At 43.6% G+C, this 23,370-nt stretch overlaps 1 protein-coding gene across 1 annotated transcript in view; it reads left to right on the top strand.

The window, feature by feature from the left end:
• The first annotated feature begins 6,791 nt into the window (after positions 1-6,791).
• FMN2 (formin 2) overlaps positions 6,792-23,370 on the top strand; it is a 165,815-nt gene continuing 149,236 nt past the window's right edge. The window contains exon 1 of the mRNA XM_044451225.1: positions 6,792-8,400. Within this exon, the coding sequence (XP_044307160.1) occupies positions 6,855-8,400 (1,546 nt within the window). The 5' untranslated portion in view covers positions 6,792-6,854. The remainder of the gene's footprint in view (positions 8,401-23,370) is intronic.

The following is a 23,370-nucleotide window of genomic DNA, read 5'->3' as shown; positions in this document are numbered from 1 at the left end:
GGGAGTGTGCATTTTGATTTTGGAGGGTGTGGGGTGTGCTAGCTAGTTTGGCTTTAGTGGGTGCTTTGTCTGCTTCTATAGATGCTGGTTCCAGGACAGCACCGGTAGTCAATATGCAATAAAAGAGTGGCCAGTGCTGTTTTGGTTACTGTTCCTAATGATTTTCCATGCTCTAGGGGTAGAATTACTCTGCCCAGCCTTGGCTTTCCTCCAGGAAATGCTAGTTCACCTGCTCCAGGTGAAGGCAACAAAAATGCCCAGGCCTTTTCCTGTTGTGCTGAGAAAATTTTGGTATGATCCATCTAAGCAATGGTGATGAGCAGGAAAACGTGGAGCAGGGGAGCGGGTACTGCTTGATTTTCCACCTAGGTGTATAGTGGTACAAAAGCAAGTGTTTGAGAAACTCCAAAAAATGTAAGTTTGGCTCTGTTGTTATGCCAGTTCTCTACATTTGTTTCTGCACCAAACATATACTCTGCTTTCAGGTACATATATATAATTAGTATGAGGTTCTTTCATAAAATCAAGAGCAACCTTGAGAATTGGTGTCTCTGATCTTGTTCTTTAAGCTTTATACCTTGGCAGACACTGCTTGCATTCTCCCTCCTATCCTGACCATCTTTACTTGGGAGCAAGTCATCCTTCTTATTAAAAGCTTTTCTATCCCGTCCCTTACAGATGTCTCGGGACGGCTTTCTTGTTTCCTTGAGAAATATTCTCCAGTAAGCATTATAATTGCAAGCTAATCACTAGCGTCTACACACAAGTCACCATGTACATTCTTGCGTGCAGCAGTGTAATGCTTTAATTGTTTGTGCTGATATGAAAAGGTCTAGCTGCACCTTGCAGTATCTGGCACATGCTGTCATCTTATCTTTGCAAGCCATGCATCTGGTGCACATACTAAATGAGTGCTCATGAAGGGGGTTCCTGTGGGATGCCCAGACCTATATTTTAATGAGTAACAAAGTAGGGAAGTTAAGACTCACCATGATGTTTAAACAATTGCTCTAAACAATCTCCTTTTTATAAAGTCAAGCATGTGAGTGGTAGTTAGTTGGTAGTTAGTTAGTTAGTTGCCTGGTCATCGTTTGCTTTAGCTCTTCCAAAGAGAAAGTGGGCTTGCTTTAAATGCCTACTGGTAAAGAAACCGCGGAAGGCTTCTTTGATGTGGTATCTTGCAAGTGGACTTGATTGGTTATCCTCCCCAGTTACACTGTGGCTTTGCATTTCCATGGAAGGTATTCAAACAGGATGGGTTGCAGGCTCCCTGAAGGTGCAGGTTTGTACCTTGGGGGCTCTACTGGAGGCAGCATTGTCACTTGGTTCAAGGCCGTCCATGGCATGATGTGGCTCCTACCAGCTTCTGCTTGTGGTCCCACTAGGCAGCAGAGCCCAGGAGAGGGTGGAAAGGATGGCCAGGGAACTTGCAAAGCCAAGGTAGGCGCTTGGGCAGAGGATTGGGATGGGGGGGCAGGCGAATGGAGAGGGAGGAACACGGAGCTCCAGAAGGATCTGGACAGGCTGTGGAAATAGGCAGGGGACAACAGGATGACATTCAATGTGGATAAGTGCAAGGTTTTGCACTTGGAACACAGTAACAGTTGTGTCGTGAGCCACCCCTAGGCTTGTTGTGAGCCGCCCCGAGGCTTTGTTGCGATGGGGGCGGCATAGAAATGTTTTAAATAAATAAATAATAGGTGTCACAGGTACAAGATAGCCGACAAGTGCCTGGAAAGCAGCACTTGTGAAAGGGATCTCGGGATACTTGTCCACAGCAGGCTGAACATGAGTCAGCAATGGGATGCAGTGGTCAAGAGGGCGAACGCCACCCTTGGATGTATAGCCTGTTCCTTACTTCCAGCTCTAGGAAGGTGTTGATACTGCTCTACACAACTCTGGTGTACCCACAGCTGGAGTACTGTGTCTAGTTCTGGACTCCACATTATAGGAGACACAGCTAGGTTAGAATCAGTTCAGCTCAGGGTCACAAGAGTGGTAGCTGAGGAGAGATGGGAACTGGGTCTTTTCAGCCAAGAGGATCCTTTAGTGAGGAAACAGGGTCTTTTCAGCCTGGAGAAGAGGAGGCTCCAAGGGTATCTTTTACAACTGGTATGTCTGTGAGGGGATGTCATGTGGAGGAGGGGCGTGACCTTTTCTTCCCTGCACTGGAGGGCCGGATGTGTTCCAGTGGGGCAAAGCTCAAGGAACCAGGCTTCAGGTTGGATTTCCGGAAGTACTTCCTGACGGTCAGGACCTCTAGGGTATGGAATGGGCTTCCAACAGAGGTGGTTGAGGCCTCATCGGTGAGGCTGTTGAAGGAAAGATTGGACCACATGCTGGGGACTACATGAGTGGAGCTGGCTGGAGCTGGGGGTCACACTAGATGGCCCAGGAGACCCCTTCTGGCCTGCTTTGTTTCTATGTTTCCGTGCTCCTACCTGGACAGGGACAAAATGGCTTCAATTGACTGTGCTCTAGTGACCCTCAGATTCGATTGCTGCAATGTGCAGGCTGCCTTTGAAGATGGTTCAAAAGCTGCAGCTTGCCTAAGGTTAATGGGGACCAGAAGCTCCAAATGCAGAACACTGATATGGGCCTACTTGCACTGGCTCCCTATACAATTTCAAGCCACCAGTCTTGGAGTCGCAGTGTGTGACAGATCACCAATTTTGATATACGCCTACCCATGCATTACAGTCAGCATCTGAGGCCCTCATCCGAGGGAGGCTTGGAGGGCAGCAGCAAAGCCTTGTCAGAGACAGGCATCAGTCAGTGGGATAATCTGCCTGTGAAGGTGTTCATGACACCAATCCTGACATGTTTCAGGGACAGGTTATGACTCCAAGGCATCTGCAGGCACAAGGTGAGATCTTAATTTCAGCTGTTTGATCAGCTTCTGGTTTCTGTTTGTAACTGTTTGGGGTGGTTTAGATTTACTTAAAATATTGTGGGTTAATGTTTTTATGATATGTTTTGTATTTTTTGTGAACTGTGCAGAAGGTTCTAGCTTTTGGGCAGTACAGAAATGAAATTAAAAAATCCAAATCGTTAGAGCATGTGACTAAATAACTGATCTTTACACACAGATATATTTCAAGTAGCAGACTTTCAGGGTAGACGTGTTTTTCACCCTCCATGTTATGCTAAAGGGCATTTTATATTCTCACTGGAGACAAGGGGAAAGAAAACCAAGGACAGCATCAGTGTACCATGTAGGGTCAGCACCAATAGCACTTGGCGCCTACACACTGCCAGGTTGGCCTAGCTCCCTTTCCTCTGCATGGCACCTAGGGTGTGTGTGTGTGTGTGTGTGTGTGTGTGTGTGTGTGTATTTTCTATCCCACCCATTGACCACAATGGATCTCTGTTTATTCGAAACCCAACAGGAATCCACCTTTTCCCAAGCCAAAGCCCCTGTTGCAGACTGGCCCTTGCACCTCAAATGCTGGTTTTTCTTCCAGGGAACAGTCTTCATTAGTGACCACTAAGGGGGACAGATTCTTCTAATAATGAAGGGCCATTTTATGCCACTCCAAGCACCCCCTCCCTGCCAAGCCCAAGATCAGACATGCCCTGATCCTAACCAGCATCTTTAACTGCCCAATTAAAAACAGGCTCTTTTGCACAATCCTACTAACTTCACAAAATACGCTTGCAGGTAGTAACCCTTTGTCCTGCACTTCTTCATTAGATTGCACTGAGGCTCCTTTTCCTGACCGTGCCCATCGGCAACAGCAGGCAAGTCTAGTGGGGGCAGGAAGCCGGTTCTTTCATTTCGAGATGTTCTTTAATGGGCTACATTAAAGAGTATGAATCCTGTACTTGACCCAGGCATACTTTCCCAGGTCATGGTTTTTCAATTATGCAACCTCATTTAAGCAATTGAGGTGACTGGTTTTAATGGACTCTGAGAATGAAAGGGAAGGACATGGAATGGGTCTAGAGGTGAGCAGTGCGCATGGCTGCATACACAATGAGCATCCTGGCTGGTCGTCTTGTAGCCTCCAGGTAAGTGTGGGCTACAGAGAAAGATCTGCTTACATCCCACCACCTCCATTAGTCCTTCTTCTCACCAAAGTGGCAGTTCCTGCTGAACATGGAAGCATAACATGGATTGAGTTGTCTGTAGGGATTGAAGTAAATTATAATGAAATTCATGCACTTTCCAAACTTGGTGAGAGTTAACTGAAGGCAACCATTGGGGTATTACTGACTGGCAGGATGGAGGAACCTGGTGTATCATCTTGGCTGGGCAACCTGGGCATTCCATGCCTCAGAACCCGCTTTTCTAGAATAATCCTAGAAAAGAAGGTACATTTTTTTTAAAGCGCTGCTGCATAGATAAAAATGACTGTGAGGATTTTAAAATTCAGGTTAAGGGTTTTGAGAACATCCACAATAAAGGACCTCTTGGCAACTTTGGATGCCATTGACTAGGGCATCTCTCTTGGCCACCTCAATGGGATGGGAATTGGAGGGACTGTCTCACAGACCCAGAATATGGTGCTGGGGGAGTCCTGTTCAACTCCCTGGCTGTTGATCTGTGGAGTTTCTCGAGGTTCTGGGAGGTTCTGGTCTGCCTGTGCTTTGAATTCTTCAAGATCTTTCTCTTGATCCCACCACTCCTAGGAATGTCTGGTGGCAATGCAGGAGAGGACCTTCTCAGTGACTGTCCCAAAGCTGTGGAATTCCCTTCCCAGGGGGCTGGGTTGGCACTCTCCCTGATACGTTTCCAAAGGCAGGCACCAACCTTTCTGTTCTGGCCTGCATTTGGGAATGGTCTGGACTCAGGAGCTTGTGCTGCACTGATTCTACTCTTCCACATTGTTTTTCATGCTTTTAATTTGAGTATTTGGTATAATTTTGAATGCTCAACTGATTTAAGTATATTTTAACTTTTGTATATTTCTATGAATGCTTAATTACATCAGTTTGTACAAGTTTTTAATGTTGTGAGCCACCTAGAGTCCCACTCACTGGAATAGGGAGGATATAAATAAATACAATAATGATGATGCTGTTGATGAAAAGGTAAGCTCAAATATTAAATATCCTGCACCAATCTCCAAGGCTCCTTTTCCATCCGAAATACTTTAGCGAAAGAAGTGGTAAGAGGGTGCCCTCTTTCTGTGCCCACTGAAGACTTCCTCTGGGAAAATTCCCAATGTAGAACATTATCCTTACAATTCAGTGGGGCTGGTCTGGAAAAATTGGTTTTAAAAGTCCTTGGATCTGGACACTTCAACACAGATTTCTCTTTCTTGTCATTAACAAGGATAAATTATGGAGATATAGCAAAAGGGAATGTTGAAACTTAAAAGCTAAAACACTTTATGTAAAATGTTTGTTTACAATTGTGGATGAGGTTTGTGCATCAACAGTCCCATTGTATGCCTGTTTATTCAGCAATACCCACAATGAATTCCATGGGTATTATGCCCAAGTAATTGTAGATATCAGCTTGTGAGTAAGCCTTGCGCAACTCTGCAGGGTGTTCTTCTCTGTAAACAGAGCGCTCTGTTTGTTTTGTTCTGTTTGGGGTTTTGCTTTGTTTTTTTCAACCCTCTTTCTTTTGTGTCCCTGATTGCCTGGGGTTTTCTCACAATCACATATCTGGCCTATATAGGTTCCTGACTGGGTCAGGAGGAAGGATCAGACAGACTTTGGGTCTGACTTACAAAGGAGATCTTACACTGTCCTTCTGTTTTACATACATTTATTTCAGCATTGATAATCCCAGGATCATAAGGCAGTAAGTCTGGTATGCATGTGATTGTTTTGTACAAACTACTACCAGAAGTAGAAATGATTATACTTAATAAACCATACAGTCTGTTAAAAATATTTTTTAAAGTGTGTTAAAAGTGACACAAGGCAGAGCTTACTTTAAATGACCATTCTCCTGGTGATGGTTGCTGGGTTTTGGTTTTTTAAAGAAGAAACAATGAATATCTGCTGAATATTGATGAGCATTGTCCCCTTTGAGGATGTCATTATTTATGCTCCCCTGGGTTTGCAAATGGCTTATTTCTAAATGGTCATTTACAGCAGTATACTGAATGATCTGTCAAATCATTAAGCTTTAAACACACTGCACAACATTGTTGTGAATATGCATAAAACTGTTAAAGTAGACCTATGTGTGTGAGTTTCAAAAATATAGTTGTACATTTGTAGTAAAAATATTTATACATATTTAAAAATAGTGTGTACAAGATTCTAGTACATATGTAAAACTGAGATAATGATTTAGCAAAATACAAGTGATTAAACTGCAGAATAAGTTTATTTTCAAGTATTAAGTACTGCTAGTGTGTACTGGGAATAGTCAGAAAGTTATGGGACATGGGACTTAATTTTCCCCTTCTCTTTTTCTGTCCCCCACTCCTCCCCAACACACAATTCTAGGAACGTAAACTTCAGAAGTCCTGAAATTTAAGACACACAATGACAAACTGATCTTCCCAGAGCTCACAATGGAGGGGATTCAGACAGTGGATAAAAAAGTTCCCGTTGTCAAGGAATTATTATTCACATCTACCAAAGAGAGCTGGGAGTACAACAGGCTTGGTCTGAAAAGGCAACGCTGCCACGAGCTACCATTGGAAGGAGCTGTCTGCATCTCTCAGTGCTCTACTGAGCATGTCTCGGAGGAGCCGTGTGCTGGCAGCACATTATGCAAAAAGGCAGCCCGAGCCGCTGCGAGAGAGCCGGAGCGGACCTTTGCTCCGCTCGCCTCAGCGCCGCTTCAAAACAAACCTGGATCGCTCCCGAGGTCCTGGCTGCCAGGCCAGCTGAATGAAGCCGAGCGGCATGCCTTGATCGCCGGCGCTGCACGACTGCCGAACGACATGGGGAACCAAGATGGGAAGCTGAAGAGGAATGCAGGTGATGTGCATGACGGAGGCGAGGATGCTTCTGGGCCCAGGGATGCAGAAGGCACAAAGAAGGGAGCAGGGAGCAAGAAGGGGCTGGGGAAGCACGGCAGAGGGAGTGAATCTGTCAAAAAGAAGGGCAAGTCGGAGTCCCGAGCATCTGTGTTTTCCAACCTAAGGATCAGAAAAAACCTCTCCAAGGCAAAGGATGGAAACAGCAGCTCGAGGGAGGATGTTTTAGACAGCCAGGCCTCGCAAACCGGGGAGCTAGACAGCACTCATTCAATTCTCACCAAAACTCCCGATATAAGCATTTCTGCAGATGAAGGAGGTCTTTCAGACACAGATGTGGAGCATTTTGAAAACACAAATGCAACTCGCCCAGCTGCTGCTGAGCCGCAGGATGGACAAAGGACCAGCTCCGGCTCGGATACGGATATATACAGTTTCCATTCAGCCACCGAACAAGAGGATTTGCTTTCTGATATCCAGCAGGCTATTAGACTGCAATTGCAGCAGCAGCAGCAGGGGGCAATTAACGTTGGAACTGAGCAGCATGGCACCAAAACAATGGCCCTACACATGGCCAGTGCTCAGGCAGCCCCCTTAGACTTTGAAAGGTTCCTTTCAGTGAGCAGCGACAAAGACAGCAGTCCAGATACGGAACTGCCGGTCTCGGCGAAATCGGAAATCGCCGACTATGTCCCTGCCTGTGAGACTGAAAGCGAAGTGCGAGAGCTGGCAAGGGGAGTGGGGTATCCCTGCAGCAGTGTGTTTGATATGCGAGAAGAGCACGGGCGACTGCGGGAGGAGGAGAGGCAAGCCGCCGGGGAGCTAAAAGACGTATTCACCTCGGATGCTGCAGTGACAAAAAATGGAACTCTGCTGGGCAGTTCTGTGTTTAATTTTCCATCCCCAGCTGGAGAGTCAGAGACGGACGTGATTTCTGGAGCAGCGGCAGGTTCAGAGGGAGAGGAGGATGTTGCAGATGCAGGCCCTGATCAGGTGGAGAGAGCCAAAGAGAGGACGTGGGGCATGGCAGCCAGCAAAGGGCCATCCGAGAATGGCTCCTCTGCCGAAATGAAAAATGGTACCCTTTCCTCAGAGGATGTCTCGAGCAGTCCTGTGCACAGTTCCAAATGTTTTAAGCCCTACCCTCTCATCAACACCTGCTACATCAAAACCACCACTAGGCAGCTGAGTTCTCCCAACCACTCACCTTCTCTGTCCCCCTCTGAGAGCCCACTCTTCAAACGGAGACGCGAGTCCTCCTGGAGGAAGGAGAGCACACCCAAGAAGCAGAGGTCGGCCAGTTTGGCTGGTTCGTATAGCCGATCGGCAGACTGGACGGAGGAGGTCTCAGTTCACAGAGGCGAAATAGCTCAGAAGTCAGGCTCTGCAGACTTCTTGGAGTACAGGCGGAGCAAAGATGGTTTTGAAGGTGAACGAGTGCCTTTGCATCACTTGCAAAAGTCCTCAGGGATGTCAGCTTCGACTGATGCCTTCCCCAATGTGTTTAGAGGTGAGTGGCATCTGCTACCTCATTTGTTCAAAAGGTGCCTCAGGTGGGTGGCAACGTGTCCTTCCCATGTTACTTACATTCAGACTGAGAACCCAAACTCTGCAAATACTCGTGCACTTGAGTGTTACAATTCCGATGGAAGTGCATGTGAGGGTATGTCTGTAGTATTAGTTTAGAACTTTACTTACTGGGACATATCTGAAGTACTCATTAGGCAACTCATGTAGTATGTGGCAAATGAGAAAGATGCTGTATGTCCAAGTCTTTGTGAGGTTTGTGTGTTTGTCAATTGTATCCATAGAACACATTAATTGCAATAACTGTTTCATTGACTCTTTGATGTGCAAAGTGACTTACAAGCTCTTTCACCTTCGCAAGAACCACATGGGTCAGTGTAGTCTCATTTTATGCAGATGAAAAATGGTGATTTTGCTAATCCTGCCCAATGAAGTCCTGGCACAGTAAATTGGCTGTGCTGGCCCTTGGCTGATTGCTTATATAAGTAACGTGCACTTATGAATTTCCCTTTTGCAAGTGGATTGCATTTGTAGAATGCAAATGCATTGCATTTCTTCTCTTGCCCACTTTCCCCACTGCAACTCTGTACGTGTAACAAACAGCCAAGAAGAGGTGTGGGGGAAAGACAAGAAGGAACAACTTTGCCCAAGGCCAGTCATGGATATTGGTAGCTTTTTAGACTGGTAGCTCATCACACCTGCTGGCATCCCCCCTCTACATTCTCCTCCAGATCTCTGATCTGGTTTCTACCTGGCCAGCCAAGTTACAGGTCCAGTGCCAGGGCTGAGGAGACTCTGGCCCTGCCTTCTGCCCTGCAAGCACCCCCTGCAAGCTTACCAAATTGTCGGCTGGCAGTAGTAATGTGCTAGCCCTGCACTGCTTTGGACCCTATGCCCATGTAGCTGCCCCTTGTGGTGCTGCATCAGGGTCCAGAGGATTCTGGGTGAAAGAAGAAGGTGGCCTCTTTAGCTGCCAGGCCCAGGTTCTCACTTGGCTCTGGACTCAGCTTTAAAAGGTGCTTTTGGGCTAGCTGGTGGCAGGCTGCAGGGACCGTTTGTGGATTTGACACATCTAGCCCCACTCCCCACGCCACTTTAAACCTGGGACTTCAGTAGCTAGAGAAATGCCAGGCCCAGCAGCCACAGCAGCTTTCCTTCCTCTTTCCACAGTGGTTCTGCCTGGGGCTTTCTGGGTCCCAGCAGGGCAGCCTGCGGCACAGGGGTGGGACTCAGGTATGAGGTGAGGAAAGGAGAGAGAGGCGGCTGTTAACACCTGATGCATCTCAGAGCTGCAGCTAACCTTTTTTCCTCCCTGAACTCCCATCAGCAGCCTCCTGGGGCTCATCCCAGGCCCATCCATGGTGCTTGTTGGCACTGGCACTGATGGGTTGGGACTCAAATGTCATGCATTTCCGACAGTGTGGTCCAGTAGGTGTGGAGAAGGCATACGCCGCATCTGGGCCATGAGAGCTTTTCACTGGTCTGGGCTGTTAGTGTGGGAAAGCCATTTCTGCTGAACCGGTTATTTTCTACTTCACTAAGTTATGCTGACTCTTGTGTGGCAGGAAGATATGTCTGAGGATAATCTCTTCTGAAGTGAGCATTCAAGATAGATCGAGTTTAGATGGCTTATTCAAAATGGTATTCATAGGTTTTGTTGGCACTGCTAGTTTTATAAGGAATACCAGGTTCCATCCAAACTAAATTGATTTGGTTCCTATGAAATCTATTGGGCTTTGTTTAGCTGTGACTAACTTTTCACTTTGCTTTTAGGGCACCTAACTGCAACTATTTTCTCTGAAAGTGACCCTGTTGTGCCTAGAGGAAAAGGGCCTTGATCATAGAACAAAGTAAATACAGTCCATTCAAGGAGAGTTAACTGGTGACCTGTAAGGAAAGCGTTGCTTTTGATGTTTGAACGTACTAAAGATGGAGAGTTTTGGTCAGAGAACCTGCACTATGTGACCAAAGCACATATCAATTCTTGTCATACTTTATGAGTACTGACTGGGGCACCAGGCCTGACATAAAAGCCCACTACCGGTAAGGCTGCAGCCCATCATTTTGGGCATGCAATCCTGCTTGGTTGTGATGCCATGCAAAGTGCTCAGGGGCGGATGACAACCTCCCATCATGCATGGTCTGTCTTAGGGTAACCCATAACGAGCCGTGGTGTATTGTCCATGCGCAGTCTGAATTTCTTGTTCTGCTAGCAAAACCTGTACATATCAACTTGTTTGATAGTTTTTGATCCTTCATTCCTGTGTTTCTATAAAATTGCTAAGAACGCATCTGTCCCAGTGGTAGAGAATGTTTGCGTTGAATGATTTCCACTTTGTCCTTCTCTGATGTTCATTTTCAAAATATCTTTCTACAAATAGCTACATAGTTTGAACTAGATCTTGATTGTCTTGAGTAGCTGTGCAAAGTAATGGAGGCTTCGTGGTTGAAGGAAGTAATTTTAAGTATTGCACATAAATGATTTCTTATGGTTTGAAATATTCAGCCGAAGCATTCATTTAAAAGTATCATTACCTGAGTAATATGTATTATTAAATATGAAGTTTTTTATTTCTTCCATTGGTTTTTAATTGAATACTATCTTAGGTTATTCAGATTAAGTGTATGCACTACTGTGGCATCAGAAGATAAAGGGTGGAATTTGAATATTTTGAATAAACCAACAGTGCAAAATAGTCACATTAAAATGACAGGTGCTGCTCTAGAATCCAGGAGGGTCTGTCAAAAACACATGTGCAATGTTCAGTTCATTCAATTCAATTCATTCAAGTTGCACAAGAGAGCTCCCAGATCTGGGGTAATAAGATTTACCTCAACTTATCATCTCTAAGTAATAATCATGCAGTTTTTACTGTGTCTCAAATAATAGTACAAATGGCTCAGATCTCAAATGGCAGATTCACAGATTCTGAAGTTTTATTTATTTATTTATTTATTTATTTATTTAAAACATTTCTATGCTGCCCCCATCGCAACAAAGCCTCGGGGTGGCTCACAAAGAATACATAAAACATACATAAATAATAATAATATAACAATTAAAAGAAGAAAAAACAACAACATTTAAAAACCCCGGTGCATTCTCGGCTAAAAATGTTAAAATCCTAATTAATACAATAATTTAGCAATTAAAATAAGTTTTAAATAAAAAGGTCTTAGCCTGGTGCCGAAAAACAAATAACGACGGCGCCAGGCAGACCTCTCTGGGGAGCGCATTCCATAGGTGGGGCGCCACCACAGAGAAAGCCCTCCTCCGGGTACTCACCCTCCTAATATCATTCACAGAGGGTTCCCGGAGAAGGGCATCCGTTGCTGATCTCAAGGGGCGGGACGGCATATATGGGCACAAGCGTTCCTTTAGATAGGAAGGAAACCAGCTTTAGTACAGGCTGTTGCATGCCAGAAATCCCCATGGTCTGCATGAGAGAAGGGTTAGTGACCTGCAAGAAATGAACTGAACAGACGAAATCCTCATCCTCTCCAAAGGATACATACCTGCTGCATCTGCACGCACCTTCCTCCCTGCCAGTCAGCTGCTGCAGAGGCCCGGCTGTGCCACTCTCTCTAGCGTCTGGATGATTGAGTTGCTCCCCATACTGGGGGGGGGGGGGAGGTTGCAGGCGTTCGATGCTCCCCCTATTTCAACTCAGGGAAATGTGCCTCAGCTGTTTTCCTGCTTGAGGAAAACTCACTCTGGGTGCGATCCTATGCACATTTACAAAAGACCGTGTCCTACATGACAGGTTGGGGAAAGCTGGGACATCTTTTCCCTGTCTTTGCCTAAGTCTGCCCTTTCATTAATTCTCTTGCCCTCTGCACAAAAAGAACTGAAAAGAAATGATCAGCAAACTTGCTAAGACTTAATCCTGCCAGGTGTGTGTGTTGAGGGGCATCTCCTCTGTATAAGATTAGCTCAACCTCTTTCCCACAGAAAAATCCTTTGATCTTCCCAGTCACTTCCCTAACCATTATGCACTGTGTTTTAAAAGGCTTTCTCTAGTTCCCTGTTAGCTTTTGTTATGATAAATCTTTAGAACTCGTATAGTATATACAAGCACAAGGCTTTGATTTCATGAATGCCTTTTTCCGTATCTTAACATACTTTCATTTTCCTTAGCACTGTTAATCTACCTTACTCTAGTCATTGACTTACTGTAACTAAGAAAAAGGCAGTTTTCTTTTGCAACATGGCTTTGCTCGCTGCATTAAGTTGTCACCACCTTGTTGGAATATCTTTACTCACAACCTTTGAAAGAGGCCGATTCCATCTTTCAGTTTGTGCAGTATCCTTCACGGGAAAAACCTAGAGCAACAGCCGTCACTGGAAACAAGGAGGTGCTTGCTGCTGCCAGTGTGCCAGTTCAGAAAAGTGAACCATAGACTGCAAAAGGAACTTTCACCATGCAGTTGCTGTTGGCAGAAACTAGCTTTATTCTTGGCACACTGGTAATATAGCACCACTGATATTATAGAGTGCTGTATCCCCTGCTTGGTGTATTTGAAACGTGGTGGTGGTGGTGGTGGTTGTAATAGCCTGTCTAGTAAATATTTGCAATCCTGGATAGACTTTTCTTAAAGGTTACACAATGCTGATGCTGACGAGAAGGGTCCCTGCCTCACCCCAGGCCACATATATGCTTCTCTAGCAGATCTTAATTCACTGCAGAGCTCCGGGGTCCCAGCAACCACCTCATTACTTGCTATTTGGGCATTTTAATGGGAGGCACCGTGCCTTCTTGGCCTATGAAGGTCTGACCATGTGCTTTACCACACAGCTTCCTCTGTGCTTGGTATGTGGTTCCTTCCTACATCTTTAAGAGCCACACAATTTCTAAACTCACAGTACTTGAACCTTGGCTTAAGCTTAGGACTGGTCAGCTTGGTAGCCCTGTCTGACCAGTGTGGGAATACTTTTGAATGGCTCTGGATCCCTCAGCTGGTTCAGGCACCTGTAGCTGGTCCCACAGAACCAGGACCAGTTGTGGGACCAATGTGCTGGCCTTGCCACAACAGCTTCTGTAGCTATTGGCTTGCTTCAAGGGCCAATTCAGAGTGTCGGTTTCTCTGTTGTCTTCCTGCTAGCAGACATTTTTATTCGGACAGGCTTTTGCCATTTAAGCTGAGTTGTGGCTGAAGGGGCTTCTAATTGACTATTTCTTGTTGTTGAAGGATTTCTAAACTGTTTTGCATTTTCATTGTATTTCTGTTTTTATTGGAGTGTTGCCATTATTAGCCTGGAGTGAATTTGGAGGGTGAAAGGTGGCAAGGCTGGCCCAGTGATGAGGAGGAGGGAGCAGCTGTGTCCTGTCTCCAATGTGGGGGTCAGGAATCAATGGCAATGTTGGGTGACAGAACTGTGTGTCCAGAAGTGTGTCCTTGACCCCTACTTGAACCTGCTCTGCTGAAGGGCAGCGCAAGGCACCGTCCCACTTCCTGCACTAAAGAGAGGTCTGGCTTTCCATATGGAACATGCTCAGCATCGGGAATAAGTCAGGCAGCCAAATATTTTGGTCTGGCCCTGCTTACTTTCAAGAACCAGATCTTGTTTTCCCAAGCAAATCGTTTTGTCCCAACAAGTCAGACCTGTATAAGTAATTTTATTTACCTTGAGTCAATTTGGGAAATCCCACACAATTCACACATCTTTTTTCTATTAGTTAGCAATGGGAGACTTAACTGGTAGGAAACGGTGTGGAAATGTGTTAAAGATGCTTGTATAAGAGGGTTTAAGATGTAAATATTAAGTGAAAATGTTTCAGCTTGAGTGGGTTGCAGTTGTAAGGCAAAACTTCCCATTTGCTGCATAAAAGATGCTATTTCCCATCACATGCTGTGGCTGTTCTCTGTGTATCACCGCTGGTTCAATTGCTATATATGGTCTCAAGGATTTCTGCTCCCCTCCACTGCCCCGTGGCGCTTTGCCAGTGATCTTTACGACAGCCGGCAGTGAACAAATAGCTGGCCTAGTTTACAGTGCTCTCTAGTTGGGCTTTTTGCCATGTCATTTTTTTGAGTAGTTCATGCGTTCTGGTAAAGGATTTTCTAGCACATGACATAAATGGCAATGAGGAACTGTAAAGCAGTATTTTCATACATAATCCAATGCAGCAAACTTCAAAAGGGAAATTCAAATTCAGTATAAGACCTGTGGACTCAAATAAGCACCAAGGTGTTGTAAAAAAAAAAAAAAAAAGGCTGTTGGTTGTGTCGGGGAAGAATATGTTAAATAATCTCTTCTGTTTGGACATACCATGCCTCTCAACATGTATTTGCATGTATGGAGCTACCCTGTCACTTCGCTGGGTATGTGTGGACACCTGTGAATGTGGAATAGTTCTTTCTGCTTTCTGTTTTCTGTTTAGATTCTGTCTCACAATGATAACACATCAATGTTGGAAATGGAAAGCAGATAAAGTGGGAGGATTCTATTTTTTATTATTATTATTATTATAACATATCTATGCCGCCCCTTGCCGAAACCTCGGGGCGGCTTACAACACGATAAAATACATTGAAATACAAGAGCACATAATAAATTACCATTAAATACAAAAATACAAAAAATACATTGGGGGATAATGGCTACAGTTTTAGTATACATAAACAATGAAGATCTCCATACCCACTTTTTCACCTCTACGATACCAGGACAAGGAATTGTGAGCAGCCCGGCCTCCAGGCAGACCAGACTGTAGCCACGGTCTTTGCACCAGGGTCTCCCACTCGGTGCTGCAGAATCCAGTGTCCTGGAGCCTGCACCACCCTGGTAACCTGGTGGGGACTGTCGGAGAAGAGAAGCAGTGCTGGGCTCCAAGGCCTGTCCATTTAAAGGCTTCCACTCCTCAAAGGAGAGGCAAAGCCTGACGAGTGCTCTGTCCTGGGAGGCATAAAAAGCTTCAGTCCATGATTCGGATGGGTCAAGTTGCTCGTTTGGAGCTTTCCATGGTGCTGCAGCTACTGGATGACTTACCCCTGGTTTTGTATGTAGTTACACATGAACTTGGGATAAAATCACTGAAGGGCAGGTGGATGTGCTGCTGCCCGTATTCTGGCAGGTCAGGTTGGAGTCTGTCTGATGACTTGCCAACATAACAGAACCCTACAATTCACAGGGTTGCAAACGAGAGTTGTTTAGATGCCTCTTGTGCTTTTCATGGATAAAACTAAGTCCTGCCAGATCAACACAAACAAAGAAAGTATAAAAACAGTTGAACAAATCTGATACAATTCCCTCCACCCTATCTGCATTTATTTTCTTTGGCAACAAAGCTTTTTTAAAAACTAATTAGCAGAAATGAAAGTTGGTGGCACTTGGCTTTTAATAAAAATCAGAGCCCTCTGTTTGAATGCAAGTTTATATACGGAAGTCTAGTTGTACCCTGGCATAAGAAAACAGTCAAGAATATGTTATCAATGAGATAAAATGGTTGAAAGTTATTATTACTTTTAATGATTAGAAACAGACAATCTCATACAGTAGTCCAAATTAATACCTAGGTTTTATCTTAAGAACATAAGAACATAATTATTGCAAATAGTTATGAAATGAAGCATCTGCTAAAATCAAGCAAACCAAAATTTATAATAAGTGTTAACACAAAGAGGTCCCCTAAAACATAATAAACATGCCTTCAAATCTATATTATACTTTAAAGCTATATAGAATATTTTTGTGCACTGAAATAAAATGTAAAATTCAAAAAACTATTTTGCTTCATAGTCTTGCTCTTCAATATTTTGATAAACTCAGTGTACTGCTTGCTAATGTATAATGACGTAGGTTTGTGCAGTTTAAAATGAGTTTCATTGCTAAGATCCTATAGATTACAGTCACACTCATATTCCGGAACTCTCTAGCTCTGTCACATGATCCCTACATATGATTTTAAAACATTTTCTGTGCCAAGTGCACAGTGCCAGCATTTACCATTATCCTTTTATATTAAGTTTATAGGGTGATAAATGCCATTGTATTACTCCTGTTCAATGCTACTGAAAACCGAAACCCTCTAACGTCAGGGTGGGCATCTTGTAGACCAAAGCTTATGAAGGCCACAACTTCCATTGTCTCTCATACTGAACTATGAACATAAGAATGAAGGGCCAACTAGCCCAGCACTCCATATGCAGAGTGGCCAACCAGCTGCCCACAGGATCCCTCAAGCAGGATGGGTGCAAGCCATGCCACTGATAAACTCCTCCCTCCTAAATCTGTTGAGTCCCCTTTTAAAGCTATCTGGATTGGTGGCCATCGTCACTTCTTGTGGCAGCACATTCCATAGGTTCACTATATGTTGTGTGAAGAAGTATTTCCTTTTATCTGTCCTAAACATCCTACCAATCAGCTTCATGGGATGACCCTGGGTTCATATGTTACTGGAGAGGGATAAAAGATGACTCCCTCTCTACTTTCTGCATTATTTTGAGCATCTCTATTATGTCTCCCCTTAGTTGCCTTTTTTCTAAGCTAAACAATCCCCATTGTTGTAGCTGCTCCTCATAGGGCAGTCTGTTATCCCTGATTATTTTTGTTGTCATTGTTGAGTTTGAAAAAAAGTAAATAATGTCCTTTCCCAATCTTCTAAGTGTGTTCATACTAAAGATTTGCATAAAGGGAATAAGACTTTGCCAGTTCTATTTTTCTATTCTGTTCCTAATTATGCCTAGCCTAGAGTCCTCCTTTTTCACAACATCTGCGCATTGGGCCTACATTTTCATCAGGCTGTCCTCCACTACTCCAAGATCCCTTTCTAGCTCAGTCAGTGTTATGCCGGCCAGAGGTAAAGGGCCAAGCTGTCTGGAGTTCCCAGGTTACCCATGCCTGCTCTACCAAATAAATGTCATACCTCATGCGGAATTTTCTCTTATAAAGTACTATTCCACTAAAGATCCTAAACACAGGGACCTGACAGTAAGTTCCACTCAACACAGTGAGACTTCAATTGACATCAACAAACATAGGATTGTGATATATTAGTCATAGAGTGACTAATATGGGTACATGTCATTCCATTTCCTCCTTCAGCAATTTATTATACAATAAATTGTATTGATGCATTTCCATTAATGCTATTTTCTTCATTTTCCCTCTATGCATATCAGATCTTCAGAGATGGGCTCCAGTACCCACAGCAACCCCTTCCAGAGTTCAGAACTAATTCCCTTTTCTTTTGTCTCTGTCTCCGTCTTTAAAAAAAAAAAAGAGTTTCTTATCACAGAGAGACCTCAAATCAGCCCCCACCTTAAACTGGCTGGGAGGAGGAAGAAACCTTCCAAACCTTGCACCATTCAGAACACCCAGTACTGGAGTATTTGCTAACCATCATGGAACCATTTACCTGTTATTTCCTTCTCAAGGGTTTTGGCCACATGTCATGTTTGGCCATTAAGGAACCGTAACATGAATCCTTGTTTGCTCAAGCTCTTCACAGAAATCTGGAATCCTATATCAATACTATTCAATCTGGATAAACATTTTTAAATCCGTTTGCTTTTAAATTTGCCTGTAAAAGGGGGGGGGGAGTGTGTGCGTGTGAGCGAGTGAGAGAAGAGGGAGGGAGGGAATTGTTTGAATGAGGTCTCCATGCATTTAGGCATGTGGTAATATCTTCTTTGAAATGTAGCGGAAGAAGTGCCCGTTCTATCTCTAATGGAAACTTACTGTCTTCAGTAGCACATGAACTGGGGTTATATAAGAAAAAGAGCTAAGAGTTTTAAAAAAGAAATATTTCATTTTAAATATGAAAATTTAGCAAATGAATTAAACAGCAAATATGAAGACTTGGAACAAAAGTGGTGCTCAGCTTAACTGGATGATGATGATTTTTAAATACTGCCTGAATTACCTTTCTACTGGTTTTTATATTTGGAGGTATCGATGGAGCCAAAGAGCAATGTTTGTATTCACTTTGTCTCATGTGATAGATGCCCTCTCTTCTGGGACAAAGCAGTGTTACCAACCGCAGTACAGAAAATACCATGTGGCAGGTCGCTTGCAGCTATTTATATCCCTTAGTAATCAGACTGTAAACTCCGACGTCAAGCTTTTGCTTCCTGAGCTTCCCTCTGGCAACCCCTTCTGCCTGGATCTCCTGCCCATAGCAACATCTTCGTTGCTAACTTACTACCCAGTTTAGGATGTTGCTTTGACTACTGCAACACGCTTTGGTTACAAAGCATTATGCAGTGATTCTATGGGCTTGAGGATTTTTTAAACGTTAAATCAAATCATAAGGAATGAGATGAGTGCAGTACTAAGGAACTATATGGAAGTTCTTCAGTAAATAGTGCTTTTTCGGAGGCTGGAATTGGTTGCAATTGCTTTTTGTCTCATCGCTCAAAGGACAGTGACATGCAAGAGGGCTGAATCTAGCACTGAGCCGCGGGATGCAGAAGCAAAGAGAACGGGTACCACTTCCATGCAAAATGCTGCTTTTCCCTTTACAGGTCATGCTTGCTGGCCTGGAAAGTGTTGCTGCCACCCTCCTTGTGCTTTTTGCAACTTGCATGATTCAGACGAAAGTGCGGCGGAGGCTGAATAAGCCGTATCTACTAGTTCTTCGCTGGGAGAAAACAGATGGGCCAGCCCATCCATCCAACAGATGGTGTAATTGTTCCCTAAGTGGGTGCTGAGCAGCCAGCTTTGGAATGGGACTGTGGCTGCTGCAGCTGCGCTGACTTCATGCGGTGAGGGGGGTGGACAGCAAGGCGTGCTACTTTTTGGCCAATTGTGAAGGCCCCGGCAGGCAGGACGGCTCCTTCAGGTAAAGCCTCAGGCCAGGACAGGAGACCATATTCATGTTTCTCACTTGTTCACATTTGAACTAAGGAATGAATACAGTCATTAATTGCACTGAGTGGTATCAAGCTGGCATTCTTCGGAAACTTTTCTATAAATGCTGCTATTCTTAGGGAATTGGCAAAAGGTCAAAAATGTTCCATCTCAGCCAAGTTACCCAAACTGCATAATAACTCTGTGAACAGAGGAAATCCAAGTTACTCGTTTTAAGAATAAAGTTTGTACTGTTTGAGCTCTGGCTAAAATTTGCATGTGAATTTTGAATACAAGTGTGTATCTTGCCCCACTCTCAAAAGTGTACCTCCAGTTTTCAATGTGCAACACATCCAGTTTCTCTTTTAATGTCATTCTGATTCTGTTTTCCTGTGTGGATAAACAGGCTCATATAGGATTGATGCAGAACAGTAACAAAATCTTGTTTTAGGCGTTTGCAAGGTGATTCCCCCTCCATGCAAAATTATCCATAGCAGTCATTTCCAAGGTTTGGTCACAGATCACAGGCTTGATTTTCAAATACTTCTGGAAATATTTACACCATTCTTTGTAACAGAGAGAAATGATAAGATTTGCATCCTTTTGGGGAATATATGTAAGTTCAGATCCATTATGGTATTCTCAATTTCTGTAGCAAGATTGCGCAGATGGTAGTGCTGCAGGAGGATTTTGGTTTCCCCTGCTTACATAACCAAGATGCACTGCCACTCTGTTAGGAAAAGCCCAAAGGAAGCATCTTGCCTCAGCAAAAGTTCAAACACTTAATCTCTTGGGGGAAAAAACCCTTCTGGAACAGAGTGAGAACTAGACCAATAAAATGCGCAAAGCAATTGAGGATTATGTGAAGCCCTCTGAAAGTTGAAAAATATAATAAAATGAATCCTCTAATCTCTGACTTTTCTATACGATGATTCAGTCTGCAGTGAAGCAGCAATCTATCTTATTGTGATCACTTTTAAAAAGTGCAGGCACATGTTGCAGTATGGAAATAAATAACAGTAATTTCTTCAGTGCCTGTGTAGAAAGTTGAAATGGGTTGACCCACTTAGTCGCAGGATCCTCCTTTGCTTTGCTCTCGTGTCCAGGTGCTCTTCCTTTCCCTGTTGTGGCCATGGGCACACTAGGCAGATTATTAAGCAAGAAACAGTCAATCTTTTAGTCCCGGTTGGTGGCGTTCCTAGTGGTTGCCTCATTCTGTCGAGGGATGTGTGAGAACTTTGTTTACCCGCCAAGCAAGCAAGTCCCATCTGTGAACCTGAATGAATTTCAAATTGAGTACTGTTTTTAGAAATGTTCACAAAATTCCTGAATTCACAAATTCCTGGGTTTGAAAAATGCATATTTTTAATGCCCACTTTGGAATGCATGCCTTTCACAAATAAAAATGCGTATTTTCACACTGCAGAGTATGAGGGAAAGTATGCACTTGTGAAATACACAGAAATGTGCCCATTTCCTATTCAAAAAGTGTACTTTTCCATTTGCATAAGATGGAAAAACAGGGTGAAAACAGAGAGGGCCAGCCAGCACAAGCTTCCAAGTGACTCTGGGAGATTTTAGATGAGTTCATACCTGCTAGTTCTCTTTTCCCTGGTTCTTCCTGCCCCCATTCGACACACTTCATCATGTTCCTCTTTACAGGAAAGCAGGATCCTCAAGGGAGGCATTCGTTCCATTGTGGAGCATATGCTTTGTATGCACGCAGCCTTCAGTTCCAGCTTTATGACATCTAATTAAAGGCATCTTTATGATTCTATGACATTAAAGGAGTAGCAATGTTCAACTGAAGGTCCTGTCAAGTGCTCACCCAGACAATGACCCAAATGTTTCACTGGTTATATGTTAGGACTTTTATAGCAATTGCCTGCAACGTATTCAGGGCTTTTAAAATCATGCCTACAGAACAGTAGAACTTGAATGGCAAGAATGAAGAAATTGAAATTGTGGAAGATTTTATATACCTTGGCTTAGTCATCAAGGGCAGGATCTTTCACCGTAGTGTATTCCTTGTCACTGTGTTTGGGTGTGAAAGTTGAAGTGAAGAAAGTTGACAGCAAGAAAATTGATGTATTTGAAAAATGATGCTTGAAGAGTAGACTGGACTGACAGAGAGAGAAAAAAATGGGTCCTAGATAAATCAAGCTAGAAATTTCTCTAGATGTACAACTGACCTGTGTATGTGTCAGGCTAGGATGTCAAGTCACCTCTGCTAAGCTGAAAAGGCATAGGCCTGCAGCCGGATGCGTGACCACGGGAGGAAGCAGAGCAGGGGGTTGGACTCAATGACCTTATAGGCCTCTTCCAACTCTTCTCCTGTTCTGTTCTGATGAAACTGAAGGTGTACTTTGGACACATCATGTGAAGGCCAGGCTCTCTAAAGAAGTCACTAATGCTAGGGAAAGTGGGAGGCAGAAGACAACGACGACCAATTATCAGAGGGATCATTTCCTTGAGTTTACAGGAGCTGCAGGACTGTCAAGGACAGGAATTTTGCAGAGCATTCACTCAGAGGGCACCCATAAGTTGGAGATGACCTGACACATGTAACATCTCTGGCCTACTGAGCTCTCTTCGGAAACTTTGTGTTGATATCCATTTTAAAAAACTCAACTCATGTGTGACCCTATGCAACATTCAGTGCTGTTAGCTTTCATTTTGGTTAATTGAGTCAAAAATAAACAGGATTGAGATTAAGATTGTGCTGGGACTGCATTTAGGGATGTGCTGAGCCTGGAACATTGGCCACATTTGAATTTGATGGACTTCCTGCCCGTTTTCAGTTTGATGATGGAAGCAGTCCAAAGTGTGAGTTTTCTGTGGATTTCTATCTATAAAACTGACTGCAGTTTGTACGTTAAAGCTAATCTCTCTCTCTTTCCCTCTCTCTCTCTGTGAATTCACAAGCTGCAACCCACGAAGACACACGTCTGTAAATAAACTCGATCCATACAATAGCAATTTAGTACCAGCACAGGCTAACAAACCAGAATCCGAAGTGACAATTTGTCCAACCCTCCTGAATTCATAGTAGATTTGTAGGGGCCAATAAGGCCATTGGGTCCAACCTGCTGGTCAAGCAGAACCCCAAGTTGAAGCCTCCTTAACAGATGGCTGTACAGCTGCATTTTGAATGCCCCAGTGTGGAGTGTATGTGGGAGGTTTAATGTGATCTTAGATCTCCTCCTGGGCAGGAATACAGTGGCCCCTAAGAGGGAATTAAGGATGAGATTCACAGTCCAGGCTTACATGGCAGAATTTGGCCTAATTGACCCATGGAGATTATTGCCTTTGCATGAGAGAGATTGTATATCTTCTGGCCATCATAATTGTTTCTGGTTAGATTTGTTTTTGGTTTCCTTATCTTTGTTATCTCAAATTAGAGACTGTAATGTTTATTTATTAGTAGTATCAGACCACGCCTCAGCTTGTTGGGACCTGCTATTTCCAAATAGACCAAGGTCTGCTGGTCTTTAACGTTTTAGAGTTGCCTTGTCAAATGATAATTTGTTTAAAAAATTATTCTTCTGAGCTACAAGAATATTTTGAAATCAGGGAGGGTACAACCAGCTCACACTCTTCTGAATGGGAGGCTAATAAAGCTTTGATCCAGAGGTGCTTATGCTTCCTATAGAATACATTTTAAAGTAGTGCCAGATAGTTTTGAGTAATAGGCTGAGCATTCTTATGTCTGTTTTCCTCCTATCTTAATAAACAACTTTATCAGGTACAAAATATTAAATATGAGTTGGATAAAATTTTTCACAGCTGATAGAATTTGCACTAGTTTGCTTAAGACACACAAATTGAGAGAATGGTGCATGTTCCTGAAAGATATTGGCAAATTGCCTTTGACAACAAACATCAAAACATTATTTCAGCAATTAATAACAATAGTTGCAAGATACTCATCCTGAAGATAGAAATTTTAAGTTTTTTAGCAGCAGCTGTGAAATATCAGAACAGGATATCATTTTTCCCCTATCTAGATACAGGGAATAATTTTCTTTATCTAGAGAGATTTTAAAGGCAGATTTTAACAGCACATTTGTGGGTTGATGAAATTAAACAGCAATAATTAATATGAAAGTAGGAACTACCTGGTCTGGATAAATTTCTGATGGCCTGGTAGCCTTTCTAGCT

The sequence above is a fragment of the Varanus komodoensis genome, unplaced genomic scaffold (assembly GCF_004798865.1).
Source record: "Varanus komodoensis strain SLA01 unplaced genomic scaffold, ASM479886v1 scaffold1, whole genome shotgun sequence".
In the NCBI taxonomy this organism is placed as follows: Eukaryota; Metazoa; Chordata; class Lepidosauria; order Squamata; family Varanidae; genus Varanus; species Varanus komodoensis.
This window is presented reverse-complemented; position numbering and strand designations above follow the sequence as displayed.